Source organism: Homarus americanus, unplaced genomic scaffold, assembly GCF_018991925.1.
Source record: "Homarus americanus isolate GMGI-L3 unplaced genomic scaffold, GMGI_Hamer_2.0 scaffold56333, whole genome shotgun sequence".
Classification (NCBI taxonomy): domain Eukaryota; kingdom Metazoa; phylum Arthropoda; class Malacostraca; order Decapoda; family Nephropidae; genus Homarus; species Homarus americanus.
The window spans coordinates 9,052,246-9,070,757 of NW_024734940.1; the positions used below are offsets into that span (position 1 = coordinate 9,052,246).

Sequence of the window (18,512 nt, forward strand, 5' to 3'; positions counted from 1 at the left end):
ATCAAACCTCACCACACCTGGTGAGTAGCACCATAATTCTCCTAAAGCTCTTAAAAGGAACCAGTTGAAATCATTCATTAAACCCCTTCAGTACTGGATGCCACTTTTAATATATTTTTTTGGTTAACCCCATATGATTTTATTCAGCACCGAGACCCCCCTCATAGCCAAGGGGTTTTAGTCAGGAACAACCTGATAGCTCCCTGATATATTCCCAATATAAAAAACTTAAGACATAAAGTGTCCCTAACCTGTTTTTTTAATCACATACTTACACAACATTCATTCAGAAAATTCCAAATTACACCATACTGAGACTGTCATGAAACTCCATGCTAATGAACCTTCCCCATTCTCCCTCACAAATCTTAAAAAATTATTTTAAAGAGTCAAAGGATCTTGGACTCAAAACTTCCCATAAATGGGAGAGAGAGCAACCCACATACAGCTCATACACTCCACTATCTGACCCTTTTCCAGCATTCCCTTTCTGTTGAGAAGAGATTAAGGCTAGACTGGTTTCAACATCTTCTGAGACCCGACTATATCATGTAAGGAGTCAAGAGAAAAGAATCCAATTCACACACATTCACCGTCATTCCCACCATAGAAAATGGCAGTCAAACCTTCTGGACATACGAAATGAAATGTCAACCAGTGTCATGTCTGCAAATAAGGCTACATATCAAAATGGAATTTCTTTATAATATGAAAATAAAGAACCCACTAAAAGAAACTTAATTCCAAACAGAGTGTTGGTGGTTCTTTCATAGTGCACTTTGGTCTTACCACTATGTCTCAGGTTTAATCCCCCGGTCAGATGTGAAAAGGAGGTTACCTAGTGTGACCTAACCAAGCAGGGCAGGCTTTCTCTAGGAACTCTGGTTTTCTCTTGAACTAAAACAGGGATGAAACTCATAACAAAGTACAGACTGACTGCCCAAATGGTTTGTAAGCTAACATGTGGCAGAAACTATAAATAAAAATATAAAAATTAAAATACACTTGTAGTTAAGTACAGTAATTACACCCAAACTACAGCATCAAAAATGATTGTACAATCAAAGACAAAAGTCGTGTCGCAGTTTTGTCCGAAGATTAAATATAACTCGTGAAACATTATGAGAGCCCTACCACAAGGCAGAGCGCACCAAAAGTTTAGCCCTTTGGCATATGTTTTCACCAAATTTCACGACACGACTTTTGTCTTTCATTGTACATTGTAAAGGTGTGGAAGAACCAAAAGCATCAATTCTGGCAAATCTGAGTGCATCTGAAATGAAATACTGTACTAATATAAATGAAAGATAATCAAAAGGCATATTAAAAATGCCAATACAGGTGTATTTTACATTATAAAAATGCTAACCAAAACTACACAGCACCAAAATCCAAGTGTAACAAGCCTATTTCGCTTGACATAACGTGAGAGTACTGCAAAAAAGGAAAAACCAAGGTAATCTTTCAAGTAGGAAGAGTTCTATAGAGCCTAGACGTGCTCATACCTGTAGAGCTTCCTATCTAAAGGGTTACAAGGAGTGGAGAGGTAACCCAGATTTAGGGAGAAACATGACTTTCCTGTGTGCCTCACTGTTTTCACTTCTAAGTGCTAATTTATAGAACTCAGTTTGTAAGCATTCCCTGGTCCACACAGTGATACAGAGAAACGTAGATAGTACTCCTTCAAAAGAAGGATCCTACCTACAAGCCACGCCAAATCCAAAGGCAGGGATGGTGGTGGTGAACCAATGGGAATTTTGCAAATGTAACCAAACAGCTCAGGCTATGCCACTATTCTGCTTCACTGCACAGGGTACATCTCCCAAAACCTGAGATGCAAAGTATCAAACACTGGGCTTCACACTGTGACTCATGTTCTGCAATCCCTACTGTACCAGGGTGAGCAGACAACCCCCATTCATCACATCAGCTACCACCTCTTTAGGTTGTAAATACAAATAAACAGTTGCAAGTATGGAAGCAAAGTCTACTCTTACCTTAAAAACAACACCTACAATTGTGTAGCCCTAATTCATTCAGCAAAAGTATACTAAGAGACCAGCATGTATCTTTCTGATGAACATGGTTGCCTGGGGTGTTAGAACTGGTCTTGGTCTCAATTTAATACCAAGATAACTTCTAATGGATCACACATGAACTGTGTGACATCTGACACTTCTGCTCCCAGAATTCTAATTTCTCTCTTTCCACTTCTTAAAGGCGAGAGGCATTTGTGGGGAGAAAATGCAATTCTTTTATTTTTAGCCTATTCGCCATTATGTTAGGACTTCCCTGGAACCTAAGTCCACAGCCTTCAGTGGGCATATTAACAAGTTACTGTATACAGTATTACATAGATTATAAATTTGCCAATTTGCCTTTCCAAAAACAAACCACCTTTGCAGTGAACCTAACAGCTCTTCTTTGTTCCATGTGAATCTTACAGCTAAAACCTTGATTAGGTGAAAGCCTAGACTTCTTGTTCACCGAAACATTAGACTGGTAAAGAATACTACTTAAAAATGAGTACAGTAAACCCCAGATATAATAACGCTGTCTATAATGGACGTTGGCTTTAACGGACACTCTGACCCATTTGGACTAGGTTCATAAATTACGGACTCAGGCCCGTTAAAGTAGAAAATATCGGACTCAGGTTCACTATGGTAAAATATTTACAGATTAAGGTCCATTCATATTCAAATTATCACCATTAATTACAGTACTGTACAGTAGACCCTTGCCATTCATGGGTTTGCGATTCACGGTAAGCAGATGGTGGCTAGCTTGAGAACCATTTCCCGCAGCGCAGTGAATCACCTCATGTGCCCGCAATGTCTCCTCTCGCTCAGTTTGCACTCAACCATTGCCTGTGATGCAGCATCTCGTGTTGTACTCTCAAAACTTTAGCGTTTGTGTGAAATGGCCCCTAAAAGACTGCCGAGTGTCAGTGCCAGTGATGCTAGTGGAGTGAAATGTAAAAGGCAGAAGTCAGTGATGACCCTGACAAAGAAAGTTTAATTATTAGATAAGTTAAAAGAGGGGACGAGTGCTGCCTCAGCTGGTCGGTTGTATGATACAGTGGTCCCTCGATTAACGAACACAATTCGTTCCAGAAGATCGTTTGTTAACCGAAACCTTGTTTCAATGGGATTTTGGGTAATTGGTTCCAGCTCACCGAAAATTACATACAAACTAAAAATAAATGCAGTAAAGTACACTTACTTTGAGGTATGCATGTAGAAGGCTCCTGGTTGATGATGATAATGATGGGAATTAGAATGGGGGTGGAGGAGAAGGGAGAAGAGAAGGCATTGGGGTGGAAGAGAAGTCACCCCATGCTGCCATTTCACCCATAAAATTTTAGTTCACTTGGTGTAATTCAAGATTATTTTCTTTAAATCAACACTACACTGCACTGCACTATATATTGTCAATTTGTAAAATAAACTTCAGAATGACCAATAATTGTATTGTAAAAACGTAAAAATAATTTATGTTCAAGAGAGAGTCAAGCAAGATGCTTCCTCCACTGAGCAGACACAAAGTGACGCCATTCTGGGGGAGTCAAACGGCTGTTTGGCGCGCTAAAAACTAGTTCCCTGTACTTCAATTATGTTAAATAATTGTTAAAATGACTAAAAACTTTAATATAAGACTTGGAAAATTATTGAATAGTAAAACCTTCTTGATATTTACTCAAATGGTAACGAATTTAAGCCCTAAAACCGATTACTGTATTGGCGGACTATAATACTACAGCTGGTGAGCAGGCAAAAGCAGGCGTAAACATGTTGGGAAAAATTCGTAAGGAATTCGTTAACCGAAATTTCGTTAACCGAGGGATCACTGTATAGGTATACAGTATTGCACTAAGGTAGTATAAGTTGCTATTTGCGGTTTTGCCAATTCACACCATTCCTTGGAACCTAACCCCCGCGAATAACAAGGGTTTACTGTAATACCAATTTAGTTCTACCCTGTATAACGCTGATTGGTTATATAGAGCTCTTTGGTCCTCTCCTGTATAACGCTGACTCGTTATAGAGCTCTTTGGTCCTCTCCTGTATATCAATGATTCGTTATAGAGCTCTTTGGTCCTCTCCTGGAGTTATTTTATTACTCAGGAAAAATAGAATCCATAATACAAGGCAGAAGTTACAAAACATAACATTTAAGACTCACTGACAGCAGCCATTTTAGTTTAAATTTTCTCTGCCAATGAGAGCGACACACCCATGAACGTTCGCAGCCAATCAGAGCTTTGCCCCTTGTGTAAAAAAATTCCCCAGTAACATTCAACTTACTTGACACGCTCACTCTTTACATGACAGACTTCTGGATATTATAGAAAAGATTTGTGACCCAAATTACTTTTTACTGGGGAAAAAAAAAAAAGCTGAAAATTAATATTATGTAAAAGTCAGCAGTTCACTTGTGCCTGGCAGTGCAGAGGTCATTATTATGCATCACCCCCACCACCATCTACAACACACCAGTACTGTACGCATTATTAACGTGTAGAGTGACTTTAGTTATTCTGCTAACCTAAAGGCCGCCACTTCGTCACCCAGTTTGAAAGTGTTTTCATCCTGTAAACACCATTAGGTGGTGGTGAATGTTAGTGGTGGTGAGTGGTGGTGGTGATGAGTATTGGTGGTAGTGAGTGGTAATGGTCAGTGTTGGTGGTGGTGGTGATTGCTGGTGGTAGCAAGTGTTGGTGGTTGTGGTGGAGGTGAAAAGTGATGGTGGTGGGGAATATTGGTGGCGATGGCAAGTGCTGGTAGTGATGGTGAGTGTTGGTGGCAGTGAGTGTTGGTGGTGGTGAGTGTTGGTGGTGGTGAGTGTTGGTGGTGGTAATGGCGAGGGTTGGCGGTGGTGATGGCGAGGGTTGGTGGTGGTGAGTGTTGATGGTGGTGATGGCGAGTGTTGGTGGTAAAAAGTGACTTATGTGGTCACATCAAACTGTGTTGGTATATAACGGGCCGAGTTTATTATTATTCCGGATCCAGATATAACGGATTTTTGGCTTTAACAGACTGGCCTTCTCTTCAATTAGTCCATTATATCGAGGGTTTACTGTGCCTCCATGTATCATATCCCAAGATGATCTCAATTAATCAATTGTCTACACAGATGATCCTAAAGACCTCTTCTGAATAATTTTTCTAAATAAAACCTTTTATTTACTGTATATATCATGTTTTCCATATTATAACATATTACACCACTAAACCATTTTGTGGGAAGATCCTCTGGGCTATTTTCAAGTCTAAATTAAGAACTTCAACCCTTAACTGACAGGTTAAATCTGTAGCTCCCCCCCCCCCCACTACATGCACAAATTATTGGGTAGACTTGGGGAATTTCTAATAAAAAATTCACTCGTCCAGACTAACCTGTTCAAGCTAGCCACAAAGACATGTTTTTCATGTGTGCTAACCATATGTATTCACCTCCAGTCCTGTATTCATGGGATGACTCTTTATCATATCACTCCCACTGGGGCAAGGCCAAGAAATCAGCGGAGAAGAGAAAAAACACACACACACACACACACACACACAAAGTACATACAGTATGTGTGTGTGAGAGGGTGGTTACAGGGCCAGGCCTGGGGACAAGGATAACCACTCCAGTACAAGACTAACCCAGACTCAGTTATTCTAATATAAAATGTAAGCAAATGTCATGAAATGATAGCTGTCATAATACCACCAAGTACTGCAATAGTTTCTGCCAACTATCCCTGAAATCCCCTTAAGGGGCTTTGACACTTAGCTTTCACAGAAGCAACCAGCCAGGTGCCAAGTTAGTCTGTATCCCTGCCTTTGATAACAATCAGGGAGGAAAAAAAACTGTGAGCGATGGACTGATCCTGAATTCTAAACACAGTGAACAGTGGGAGAAGAAGGTTGAATGGTATACATAAGTGGCTTGCATTATGGGAAATGGAAAGAATATCTGGTCCCCGTTGTGGGTCGATGACCTGTGCCCGGGTGGGCTATTCCCCGTAAAAAGAAGACGAAAAGAAGTAGTTTACAGTCTATTGCTAGACCCACCTGACTTCTGGGTATGTGCAACAAACATTAGTATACTGTGAGTTATTAACTACTGGTCAACAGCACTGCTCAGTTATACTCCTATGAGGTAAACACATACCTGCTGATCCCTCAGCCATGACACCTTCAATTTCTGAACATAAGAACTGTCTACACCAGAAAAAATAAGGAAATGCTCATGATTCTTAATTTCATACCTGGGTTTCACTACCAGTTTCTTTGATATACAGTATTGTACTTTCAAAATAAAATAACACATTAAATACACTAAATGGAAGAACATAAAATACTAATATCTAAAACTTATTTTTGGTGCTAAGATATGTCACTTGTAGTTGGACATGGTGAGAGGGGAAAAAAGCAAAGAGCACTTGGAAAATAGAATATCTTAGCACTCAAGTATATATAACTTTAAAAAGTTTGCTGTGTTCAATACGGTATATATACACAGGGTGATTCTCAAATATGTGCAGTAAATTTACAGGGTGTCCAGTATTATTTCTGATATGTCATTTACATAGTATTCTCAGTTCAGTGCTGCTATAGCCTTGGCAGTGCATCAGTGAGCGAATATTCGAACATCCATTGGGTGTCGTAACAGGAGATATATGCGAACTAAACACTTACTTTTGCTCTGTGTTTCATATGTACATTCAACAGCTGAATGTTCTGAATGATCTGTGGCCCCATTATGTATATCCCTGGTGAGTATGCAGGAAAATTATTTTCATGCTTCAGATATCCAAGTGTATAACTTTCCCTTCTTTTAACAATTCCCCTTTGCTGTACCCCAAGTGAAACTTCAGTAATTGGCCTGCAAAATTCTACATCTTGTCCAAGGCAGACTGTCACAGGTCTGGGTCGACGCTTGATGGGTTGGCCTCCTGGCTTCAAACGCAACATCTAATCCAGGGGAAAACTCTTTAGATATTTCTGCTAAAGAGAATATTCAGATCTCAATGTATCACTGCTGTGCTTTTCATCTCAAAGACTAATACTGTGGCATATGAAATGACTAACCACATAGCCTTGGATGGTTTTTGTGCTTTTCTAAATCATTTCCAAGCAAAACAATGCTGAAACAGTGGTTTTGAACCTGATCCTGATAATACAAATCCATTAAAAAGCCAGAAAAATTACTATATTTCAAAGTACAAAATAGTGGAATATCCTTTACTCAAAAGCCTTCTTTATTCCTTGAATAAACAGGAATTTTCTTCTCTAACTTTTGTAAATCCTTTCATATTTAATATTTCTTCTCTGAATTTTTAGGAAAGATTATATAATCTCTGCTCTTGTTTTGGTATACATTACATTCATCAAGTGACTTGTGAGATTCCCTTTTATGGAGCACCTCCTTGTTCAGGGGGATGACTGCAATATTAGGCTACACAAGAAACTTCTCACCAAGAGTATCAATAATTAGCAAGGAAGGATCTTCAATCCTGGAAGACAAAAAATTACCAGGATGAATCCCTATCCAGTAACTAAGATCAAACCCCTAACTATAACCTCAAGTTTCAGAACTTCAATTCTCACATTTTTTCCTGTCTCAGAACTGTTAACTCTAGACTTCCATTCTGCTGCGTTTACAAGAATTTACCATGTGCAGTTATATCTTCACTGTTTTTTCCTTAAGATAGCATTAAATCTTGCACTACACAGTAGTGTAGCAACAATTTAATATGTACACCCTTGGGACTGAAAGACTGCCAATTTTACTGAATATTCAGGGTTAGAATATAACAAAAGAACAAATGACTAACATCTAATACAGAACAGCAGCAACTGAAAAGAAACACTATCAATATATAGTGTAGATAAACTAAATACACCGTACACACTTTTCTCTCCACATAAAGAGCATAAATAATTTTCATTTGCTATGCCCCATATCTTATCATATAAAAATTTTCCCATATTGCATACTCTTCTATGAATTAGTGAGGTCTTACTGTACTTTGTTTCTAAGTACATTACCAGTAGTAGGTGAAGAGTGTTTAATGGTGATTGAACCAGCTTTATTCTCTGCTCAAAAGTAAATATTTTCATAGTGATCCCTGATGGACATCTGATGGTGCACAAAATCTAATGATGACTTTTGTATCCTGATCCTCAAACATACTTTTGGCAGTGTAGGCAAAAACACTGCACCATTTCTGGCACTGGACACCCACTCTGGCACTATGCACCAAGTCACTGTTTCAATTTTATTGACAAAAATTCATCAAGAGGATCACTTCCTCCTAGTAAGTAAAACCAGATCTCAGAAAACATGAGATTCTCAAAAACAGGTCATTCTATTCCCTGGGTTTGGTAAAATTTTCTTCACTTGCCAAGACAACTATGCTTCTACACACTCACACAAACTACCGGTAAGTGGAACATTTGTTTTGCTTCTTAAATAATAAAATCAAGAAAATATTGTTGTACACATACTTTAAATTAAAACAAAACAAAACATACACATTAAATACAGTCTATTTAGAAGTTGACTTCCATAAACGTGAGTTTTAAATGATGATGGTGCAGAAGCTTTTAGCGAGTCGCAACATTTCCCAGTGTAATGACCATGGTCGGACATGTTATTTAACGTAAAATCAGACGACTCATATTATGCTCAATCGCCCACAAAACATGTAACTATGCCTTCTTTATTGAGTCTCCCCTCTGGGGCATCCGTTTTCTCATCGCTTCAAGATGCCTGAGTCGTCCGTTTTCCCATTTTCTCTGGCTTCCTGAACCAACCTCTCTATAAAGTAAATTTGAATGTGAGAGACCAACATTGTTTTGAGTCAACTTAGATGTGTTTGATTACAGTTAAAGCATACAAGATCCTTTGTGAGTGATGTTGAAAGCTTTAACTGTCTTTATTGTTCGTAACACTTGTTAAGTAAGTGAGTGTCGAGTCTGCCAGTACGAATAGCGTCCAAGGATATTGTCCATGGTTATAGCCATGCATTTCTGAGTACTACTGAAATTAGATCATTTTGATGCCCAAACATCAGAGAATCTGATGTTTGTAGTTTCGCTAGTGTCAGTTGTCTATTCAAGAAAGCCAATAATCTCCTAAAAGAACATGTCAAACTTCTTATCTCCAAGATCTCAACCTATACCCATAGAGGGTCCTTGTCTAGAAATTCGCTTATGTTGGGAGAACTAATGTTATCAACGTGTGCAATTCCACTTTTTCCTGGCAAGCTCAATCTCTGATTAGATTATATGAATAGACGTAGGATATTCGCCTGACCGGTGGCAATTGGTTGTCATAATTAAATGTACAGTGATCGAGTTGAATGAAATTTCTGTCATTGCGTGACTGACCTTTCTGGCATGTGATCCACCAGGCCTGAGTTGCCAGTTAGCCGTATATAAGCTAGTGCACGGAGGAGAGCGAGACTGCTCTGACATTTCTCCATCATTGTCACAGGCACAGTGTGTGTTAGTGGAATATCCAACAACTACCGGGGACCGATAACTGCATACCAGCTGGCTGCATTGGAAGATGGCATTAATTTGGCAGGATTAAACTGTGCGAGTTGCACCTTAGGAATTACCGTGACTCCGAACTCCCTTGCGTTGTATTGGACTACAACCGACCTTAACAGCGTTTTTCATTTGTTGTGGTGACACCAGCGACACCCTGGGGCACTCCTTACAGTTATATGGGCCTAAGTATTATTGTTTTTGTATATGATTGGTGATAATATATGATTGGTGATAAATAACAGGTTGAGTAGTGATCCCATAACAATTGATGGTATCAGTACATATGTGGTGTGAGTTGAGTACATCAATTGAGGGAGAAATACCATGTTATTCATTCCGAAATAGCGCATTGTTATAAATAATATTTAAATTCGGGATATTGTCAAGTGTGTCATACAGCCATCTGTAGTGACAATGACATAATATAATGATTGTTTAATGATGTAATAAGTAATTGAAGTTGTTTAATGATGTAATAAGTAATTGAAATTGTTTAATGATGTAATAAGTAATTGCGGATCTATTTTATCAATGGTACAGTAAGACCTGTGTCCAATCTTGTCTGAGTGAACTTAATAGTTGTTTAATGATGTATAAGTAATTGAAGTTGTTTAATGATATAATAAGTAACTGAAGCCCTATTTTATGAATGATAAAGTGGGACCTGAGTGGTCCAGTCAGGTTTGAGTGTACTTGATTAACATATTGTTCACTCCTTGTGTAAATAAATGTTGAATTGGTAGACTACGAGTATCACCACTCTATTCCTTTCACACATTGGTTCTCAGAAAATAACTAACTCACGAGCCTAGAAGCTCTCTACCTAACAGTTAACTAAGATATGTTATATTCTAATAAATGTCTGGGTGGTGGCAGGCTACTGTTGTAAGTATAATAAGTGTGGTAATAAGAAAGACATGGTTTCCCAGATTAATCCATGGTTTAGAATATAACTAGAACAACATATATTGAAGAGAATATAATATATATGAAAGAACATGAAAAGGAAGAACATTGACTTGGAAAATATAAGTAGAAAAATATAAGAGTTACTTATATAAGAATATAAGCAAGAATATAAAAGAATAAGTATATCAAGTATTGAAGAATAAAAGGACTAAGTCTGAAATAATATGTAGTAAAGGAATTTGTGCCATTACACCAGAAGTAGAAAACTTATAAACAATTATTGTCTGATTGAATACATATGCCAATACAATACCTTGATAGTCTTGAAATTTATTTATTTGCAATAGGTATTGTTTTCACATAACTTTTGAAATTAATATTTACCAAATTAAATCAAAGATACGAGGTAACTCAGGCCATATGCTGCTTGTTTCCACATGGTCCATGTAACTCCAAGATGTTTGAGGAAAAAAAAAGGAATAATGAAAAATAGATGGTCATTGAAAGGAGGTGCAGAGCTGTCTATCAAAGGGAGAGGAGTGGAGTGACCCAGGCAAAGTGTAAATTTGTGAGCACAGTTTGATGACATGGATTTTTGGGTGTTTGTATTGTGGGAGTTGTGGGTTAAATAATGTGATAATTATGTGAGCTAATTTGCAACAAATGACCATCTGGGGTGAAGGTTACAAAATAGAATTTAAGGTTGATGATGTTGTATAGCTATTGTTCAGATGCAGGTATGTATTTCTTTACAGTATTAAGCTAGGATTCCATTGACGCATTAGCGGTTGCATTAGCGTTAGTGCCAAAATTAGACGACACTGAAATGTACATGGTTGTTTCCATTGGCACGGTTGCGTTTGCAGTGTTCCTTGTAGCGATTGAAAATGCAATGCACTGCAAATGTGTGAATGGAATCCTAGCTTTATGCAAGAAGCCAGTAATGTTTGACCATGTTAGGAGGCTATTGCTAGGTCATCTGCATAAGAAAATAATATTGTGCTGGGAGGTAGGAGGATAAAAGCTTTGTCAGAACAGATTGAAGAAACTCAAGAGTTAAAGAGGGAATCTATTTTCATGACCTGAGCTTAACAACTTCAGACAAAGTTAGCAAACTACATCTCATCATTATTGTGTATCCATATACAGTAGCCCCCAATATAATGGACATTGTCTATAGCGGACCTCAGCTTTAACGGACACTCTGACCCGTTCGGACTAGGTTCATATATTACAGACTCAGGACCGTCAAAGTAGAAAATAAAAGACTCGAGTCCATTAAAGTAAAAAGTAAAAAACTTATGGATTCGGGTCCATTCATATCCAAATTATCACCAATAATTACAGTAATACCCATTTAGCCCTACCTTCCATAACACTGATTCGTTACAGAGCTCTTTGGTCCTGTCCTGGAGTTATTTTTTACAAGAAAAAAAAATTCCATAATACATTCAAAGTAGAAGTTATAAGACAGTGGCCATGCTTGTTTACATTCTCTCTGCCAATGAGAGCGACGTACCCATGTATGCTCACAGCCAATCAGCGCTCTCCTTCTTGTGTAAAAAATTTTCCTGGTAGAATTCAACTTACTTGACATGCTTTCTCTTTATTTGACATATTTCCCATATTATAGTGAATATTTGTGACCCAAGTTATTTTTTACAAGAAAAAAATAAAATAAAAATATATAATACATACAAGTCAGCAGTTCACTTGTGCCTGGCAGTGCAGCGGTCATTATTATGCATCACCCCCACCATCTACAACACACCAGTATCATACGCATTACTAACGTGTAGAGTGACTTTAGTTACTCCGCTAACCTGCAGGCCGCAACTTCGTCACCCAGTTTGAACGTGTTTTCATCCTGTAAACACCATTTGGTGGTGGTGAATGTTAGTGGTGGTGAGTGGTGGTGATGAGTGTTGGTGGTGATGATGAGTGTTGGTGGTGATGATGAGTGTTGGTGGTGGTGATGAGTGTTGGTGGTGGTGGTGGTGGTGGTGGTGGTGGTGAGGTGGTGGTGGTGTGGTGGTGATGATGAGTGATGAGTGCTGGTGGTGAGTGTTGGTGGTGATGGTGGGTGTTGGTGGTGAATGTTGGTGGTGATGATGAGGTTGGTGGTGGTGATGAGTGTTGGTGGTGGTGATGAGTGTTGGGTGGTGTGAGTGTTGGTGGTGGTGATGAGTGTTGGTGGTGGTGATGAGTGTTGGTGGTGGTGATGAGTGTTGGTGGTGATGATGAGTTTATGATGAGTGTTGATGGTGAGTGTTGGTGGTGAGTGTGGTGGTGATGATGGTGGTGGTGGTGATGAGTTGGTTTGGAGGTGGTGATGAGTGTTGGAGTGATGTTGGTGGTGGTGATGGGGTGTTGGTGGTGGTGAGGAGTGTTGGTGGTGGTTGGTGGTGGTGATGTTGGTGGTGGATGAGTGTTGGTGGTGGTGATGAGTGTTGGTGGTGATGATGAGTTTATGATGAGTGTTGATGGTGAGTGTTGGTGGTGAGTGTTGGTGGATGGTTGGTAGTGGATGAGTGTTGGTGGTGGTGATGAGTGTTGGTGGTGGTGATGAGTGTTGGTGGTGGTGATGAGTGTTGGTGGTGATGATGAGTTTATGATGAGTGTTGATGGTGAGTGTTGGTGGTGAGTGTTGGTGGTGATGGTGAATGTTGGTGGTGAGTGTTGGTGGTGAGTGTTGGCAAGTGGTGGTGATGGTGAGTGTTGGTAAGTGGTGGTGATGGTGAGTGTTGGTGGCGAGTACTGGTGTTGGTGGTGAAAAGTGACCCACATGGTCACTTCGGACTTTGTTGGTATATAATGGACCGAATCCGTTATTCCAGATCTGGATAACAGAATTTTGGCTTTAACGGACTGTTCTCCCCCCCCCCCCAATTAGTCCATTATATTGGGGGTTTACTGTTTGCCATAAACAAATTCTCTCCCTCATTCCAGATGTGCTTCGTTTAACCTCCCCAATTGAAACATTTGATCTACATGCCATTACCTTTTTCTGGATCTAAAAATGAAGTATATATATGTACCTCGCGTTTCATACCAGCTGCATTCGGTAAAATGCTACTGACACCACATAAGAGGCACGGGCAGTTTCCCATTGAGGTTCACGGCGCCATCAGCTCGATGAACAGGCTTTGTGTGAAATATAACAGAGTCTAGAACTGCTTTTAGTGTCCTTGTGGCCTAGCCGGTAAGCGTTCCCTAGTCACACCCAGTAGGTCGAGGGTTCGATTCCTTGCTGGTGAGGTTTTATGATTATAGAGATTCAATCATCTCACAATACCATAATGACTATAAAAATAAGAATACAAGACTACTGTGTACAGTAAGTTTAAGCCAATTCTTCATGAAAAGGCTCTTATGCTCACCTTAGGTAGAGTTGAAGCCTTCCTCATACTTTTAGGAGACTTAGGGAGGTCAGCATGTAGTGGTGAAGCTGGATGTGAGTGTGGATGTGAGCTTGTTTGTCCTTGGGGGTAGTAAAGAGGTACAGCGGGTTCTGGTGTCACAGCATGCACAGGACGGGGCAAGCGTGTTGCAAGTTTCTTTAAGGAACTCTTTCGCTTTTCACACATCATTTGTACATCTTCTATCCGCTTGAGCACCTAAAAGATTAATAACTTCTTTACATTTCATTCAAAGAAAAGGATATTCCACATACCCGTATTTACAATCCAAAGGATAAGTTAATATTTCTGGCTAGCCACCCTTCAACATTAAGCATTTGGCCTAGACCCAAGATACCCGACATTAATGGCTGGGACTAATCTTACAATTAGTCTACCTCTCCTACTGCTACCATTTCCCTGAAAGTAAGAAGAGAAGCATAGGTTTTCTCTCATGGACAATAGTGGGAGAAGACCTGAATGAGCAAATGACATTACTATACCACTAAACCATCTGTTCATCTTAGCCATAATGGTTTACAGGCATCAAATTCCATCCAGTCCTGGCCTTTTCCTTTAACTGAGCAGGTGTCCTCACTGTTCTCTTTACCTGATAACTTCTGACTATTTTTCATCTGATTATCTAGAACGTAACACTGTAGTCCTTCATCCATTATGAGAGATATGTTCCTGGAAAACCTTACATCAAAAGATTTTCATTCAGCACAGTTAAAAACCTTGTGTGAAAATACAGTAAAATCCTGTTCTCATAAAAGTGGCATGGGATAAAATTCATTCTGTATAAAAGGATTTTCCATTAAAACTAGTATGAGGTACTGTACCCTTAGCTCCTTCACACAAAAGGGTGTACCTTGTATGTCCTAGAACATGAAGTAATGCACCAGAGGACGTACCTGGTACTGTATCCTTATGAAAGGCTCCTGTATCATTGGTGGAACACTCGGATATCCCGCTACTCGTACTACCACAGAACTCTTGATATTCCACTTCAGTACAGTGGTCCCTCGGTTAATGAGCGCCTCGGTTAACGAGATTTCGGTTAACGAGTTACCTTCCATAACATTCTTAACTTCGGTTAATGAGCAATCCCTCGATAAACGAGTTTCTTACGAGCCAACCTGAACATGATTTCGCTTGCATTTGGCGGTCCACCAGCTGTAGTATTAGTCCGCCAATACAGTAATTGGTTCTAGGGCTTAGATTCCTTACCATTTTAGCAAATATCAAGAAGTTTATACTTTTCAATAATTTTAAAATTTAATAATAAATTTTTTACTCATTTTAACAATTATTGAACATAATTGAAAGTAATGAAACTAGTTTTATGTGCGCCATCCAGCCTGCCAACACACCATACAGGCGTCAGTCTTTGTATCTTTTCAGTGGAGGTAACATCTTGCTTGAGACCCTCTTCAACTAAATGCTTTTTTTCTGTTTTTGCAAGCAAATTATTGGTCATTTTGAAATTTATTTTACATATTGACAATATATAATGCAGTGCAGTGTTGATTTAAAGAAAATAATCTTGAATTGCACTAAGAAAACTAAAATTTTATGGGTGAAATGGCGCCATGGGGTGACTTCTCTTCCACCCCAATGCCTTCTCTTCTCCCTTCTCCACCCCCATTCTAATTCCCATCATCATCATCATCATCATCCAGGAGCCTTCTACATACACACCTCAAAGTAAGTGTACTTTTCTACCTTTTTTGTTGAATTTAGGCAATTTTCAGTGAGCTGGAACCAATTACCCAAAAACCCATTGAAACAATGGTTTCGGTTAACGAGCAACCTTCTAGAACGGATTGTGCTCGTTAACCGAGGGACCACTGTGGTTGTATCACCATGACACTCTGATATCCCACTACTCGTATTATTATTTTTCTTTCATGCATGTTGTGTTGAGGTGAGTAACTGAGGTCGTGTGGTTGGTAGGATGAATATTGATGTGGTGAAAGGGGAGAGGGGTGAATATTTTGTAGGTACCTTATTTACCTAATGGCTACCCACTAAAAGTGGCCATGCCAAGGAAAGGAGGCCAGTGGCCTGTGTAGGATCCCTCAATTATTCTTGATAATTTTATCAAGCCCAGTACTGTTCTTGATTCCACAGCCTGGGCTGGTAGTCCATTCCATAGGTCTACCAGCCTTTGTGTGAAAAAGTATTTCCTAATATTCGTCCTGCTTCTGGCAGGCTTGTAGTTATGTCCTCTCGTGTTGGTGGTGCATGCCATTAGAAAGAAATGTCCTGGGTTCATGTTTTCCATCCCTTTCAGAATTTTGAATGTTACAATAGTATCTTGTCTGAAGGGTTTTGATACTGTCAACCATACCATTCTACTGACAAAACTTGAACATTACAGCATTAGGGTCTAACAGGAGTCAGTATATCTGCTATAACAATCATCAATACCCTAAAACAACCCATATTGTATCATTTCAACCCACTTATTGGATTACTGTATAACAACTCTGCTGTAAAAATATGTATACAGTAAACCCTTGCCATTTGTGGGCCTTGTGATTCGCAATTTCAACGATTCGCGATAAGCAGATGCGGCTGTGGTGGCTAGCTTGCAAGCCTTTTCCCGCAGCACAATGAGTCACCCCACGTGCCCGCGGAGTCTCATCTCCCTCTGTTCGCGCTCACCATGTGCCTGTGACCCAGCATCTCGTGTTGCACTCTCAAAACTTTGTGTTTCCTTGTGAAAATAGCCCCTAAAGGACTGCCTTGTGTCAGTGCTAGTGATGCTAGTAGAGTCAAATGTAACAGGCAAAAGTCAGTGATGACCCTCACAAAGAAAGTCAAATTATTAGACAAGTTAAAGGAGGGGATGAGTGCTGCCACAGTTAGTCAGTTGTTTGGTATGAATGGATCCACAGTGCGGCATATAAAGAAGAGTAAACAAGCAATTTGTAATTCTGTTCAAGCAAGTGCTCCTACAAGTGCTAAAGTGGCGCAGGTTGTTCGTGACAAGAACGTAGTAAAACCAGAGAAAGCACTGAACATTTGGATTGAGGACCAGCACCGCAAAAATGTTCCGATCGACAGCAACGTGATTCATGAGAAAGCTAATAGTCTTTATGCTCATTCTTATGAGTCAACAGGTGGTGAAGGGGCTAGTGCGGCTACTGAACCAACTTTTAGTGCCAGTAAAGGCTGGTTAAAAAATTTTAAGAAAAGATAATGTGAAGCTGACTGGGGTGACTGCATCAGCTGACCACACAACTTCTCCTCGACGTGGCCCTCGTCCACCTTAGCTTTCTCAACCTAAAATATTGTCTCTCCTCGTGGATTCCAGCACTTGTTGTATGAGGATTGAGTCTTGAATGAGGTCAAGGAGTTGTTCTCCCTTGGTTTATGTGGTAAGGTTCAACCAGTCTATTGTCTTATGATTAAAGTCTCTCATGATGAGGGTTTGTGCTCTGGATGCTGTCTGGGTGACTCTATGGATATCTGCTACATAATTAATGTTTGTCACATTAATTAGCATTCATTTCATTAAGTCTTCATTATTTAGACACTATTTACTTCCATACTTGAATTTACATTCAATCACCATTACAAGTAAATTTATTATCATAATTGTTGGAAATTCATGACTCACCCATCACTACAATGTTGCTACATGTACAGAATCACCACCATGGTGTGGGACACTTACTCCAGCATGTAACTAAACATACTGTCATCACCATAGTAATTTATTATTTATAATATTCATTCACCATATGATCCAAATTGTATGTAAATTCTTAAAATGTAAATTAAAAAGTATTAACACAAAAAATTTTTGATTAAAAATGATGGCCACCTACAGTACACTGTGGGGTCATTTCTGTTCACCAGTTTGGTTGTTATTCACTAGGAATTTCAGCTGGAATTAAAGGTTCATAGTATATACTGTATAGGGACATAAGTTGACCCATGATTTTGGGGGTAATATTCTAAGCCTCAGAAGTTAACTTGCAAGTGAGTATTTGTGAGAATTAGTGTTCTAATCTTCCTATACTAAAAAGGGTTTACTTTATTCCTTTATGTAGAGCTACAGATGAGTCAGGATACACCCTCCCCAGTTTTTCAGTATTTTACAAAATTCCTGGACCGATTCAATACAGTACAGTGTTACTGAAGAAATGAATCGGAAATTATAATTAGTAACACATCCCTTTATATGGTACACACTCCTCTGCCACATGATGTGGCGGGCACGACTTTTAGCCCATCCACTAAACTTGCCTTGGTAAAGAAGGGGTTTTGCAACTACCATTGACTGAAAAATAATAGTTGTACAATATAACTTATCTAATTTACAACATCATAAACTTTATCATACAGTACTATGAATTAAAAATTAATTAAAACTGCAAACCCAAACTGACAGGGTTTATCACCCTTGTTAATCTCACTAGTAAAAATCTTACCTGTTGCACCAGACCCTTGGTCTCAGGAGTAATAACATCCTCAAACATTGTCTTCAGTTCCCGAGAGCTACCCAGCCGACTGTGATCTGATGATGCCATAAACTCGTCTAGTTCCCTCAAGGCTTCCTCCGCAAATTCTGGAGCTTGACATCTCTCGATTTGTTGTGATGCTAAAAGCTCCACACCTTCAGTACACCATTTATTGGCCT

At 39.3% G+C, this 18,512-nt stretch overlaps 1 protein-coding gene across 7 annotated transcripts in view; it reads right to left on the reverse strand.

Annotated features, from left to right (window-relative positions):
* The window catches only part of LOC121870620 (guanine nucleotide exchange factor DBS-like), a 170,973-nt gene that overhangs the window by 27,190 nt on the left and 125,271 nt on the right, over positions 1 to 18,512 (reverse strand). For 6 of the 7 annotated variants that reach the window (XM_042372471.1, XM_042372470.1, XM_042372469.1 and 3 more), the window contains 3 exons: positions 18,304 to 18,510; positions 13,841 to 14,077; positions 6,690 to 6,965 (listed from right to left, as the gene is read on the reverse strand). In XM_042372471.1, coding sequence (XP_042228405.1) covers positions 6,690 to 6,965; positions 13,841 to 14,077; positions 18,304 to 18,510 — 720 coding nt within the window. The remainder of the gene's footprint in view (positions 1 to 6,689; positions 6,966 to 13,840; positions 14,078 to 18,303; positions 18,511 to 18,512) is intronic. The other variant, XM_042372473.1, reaches the window with a different exon arrangement.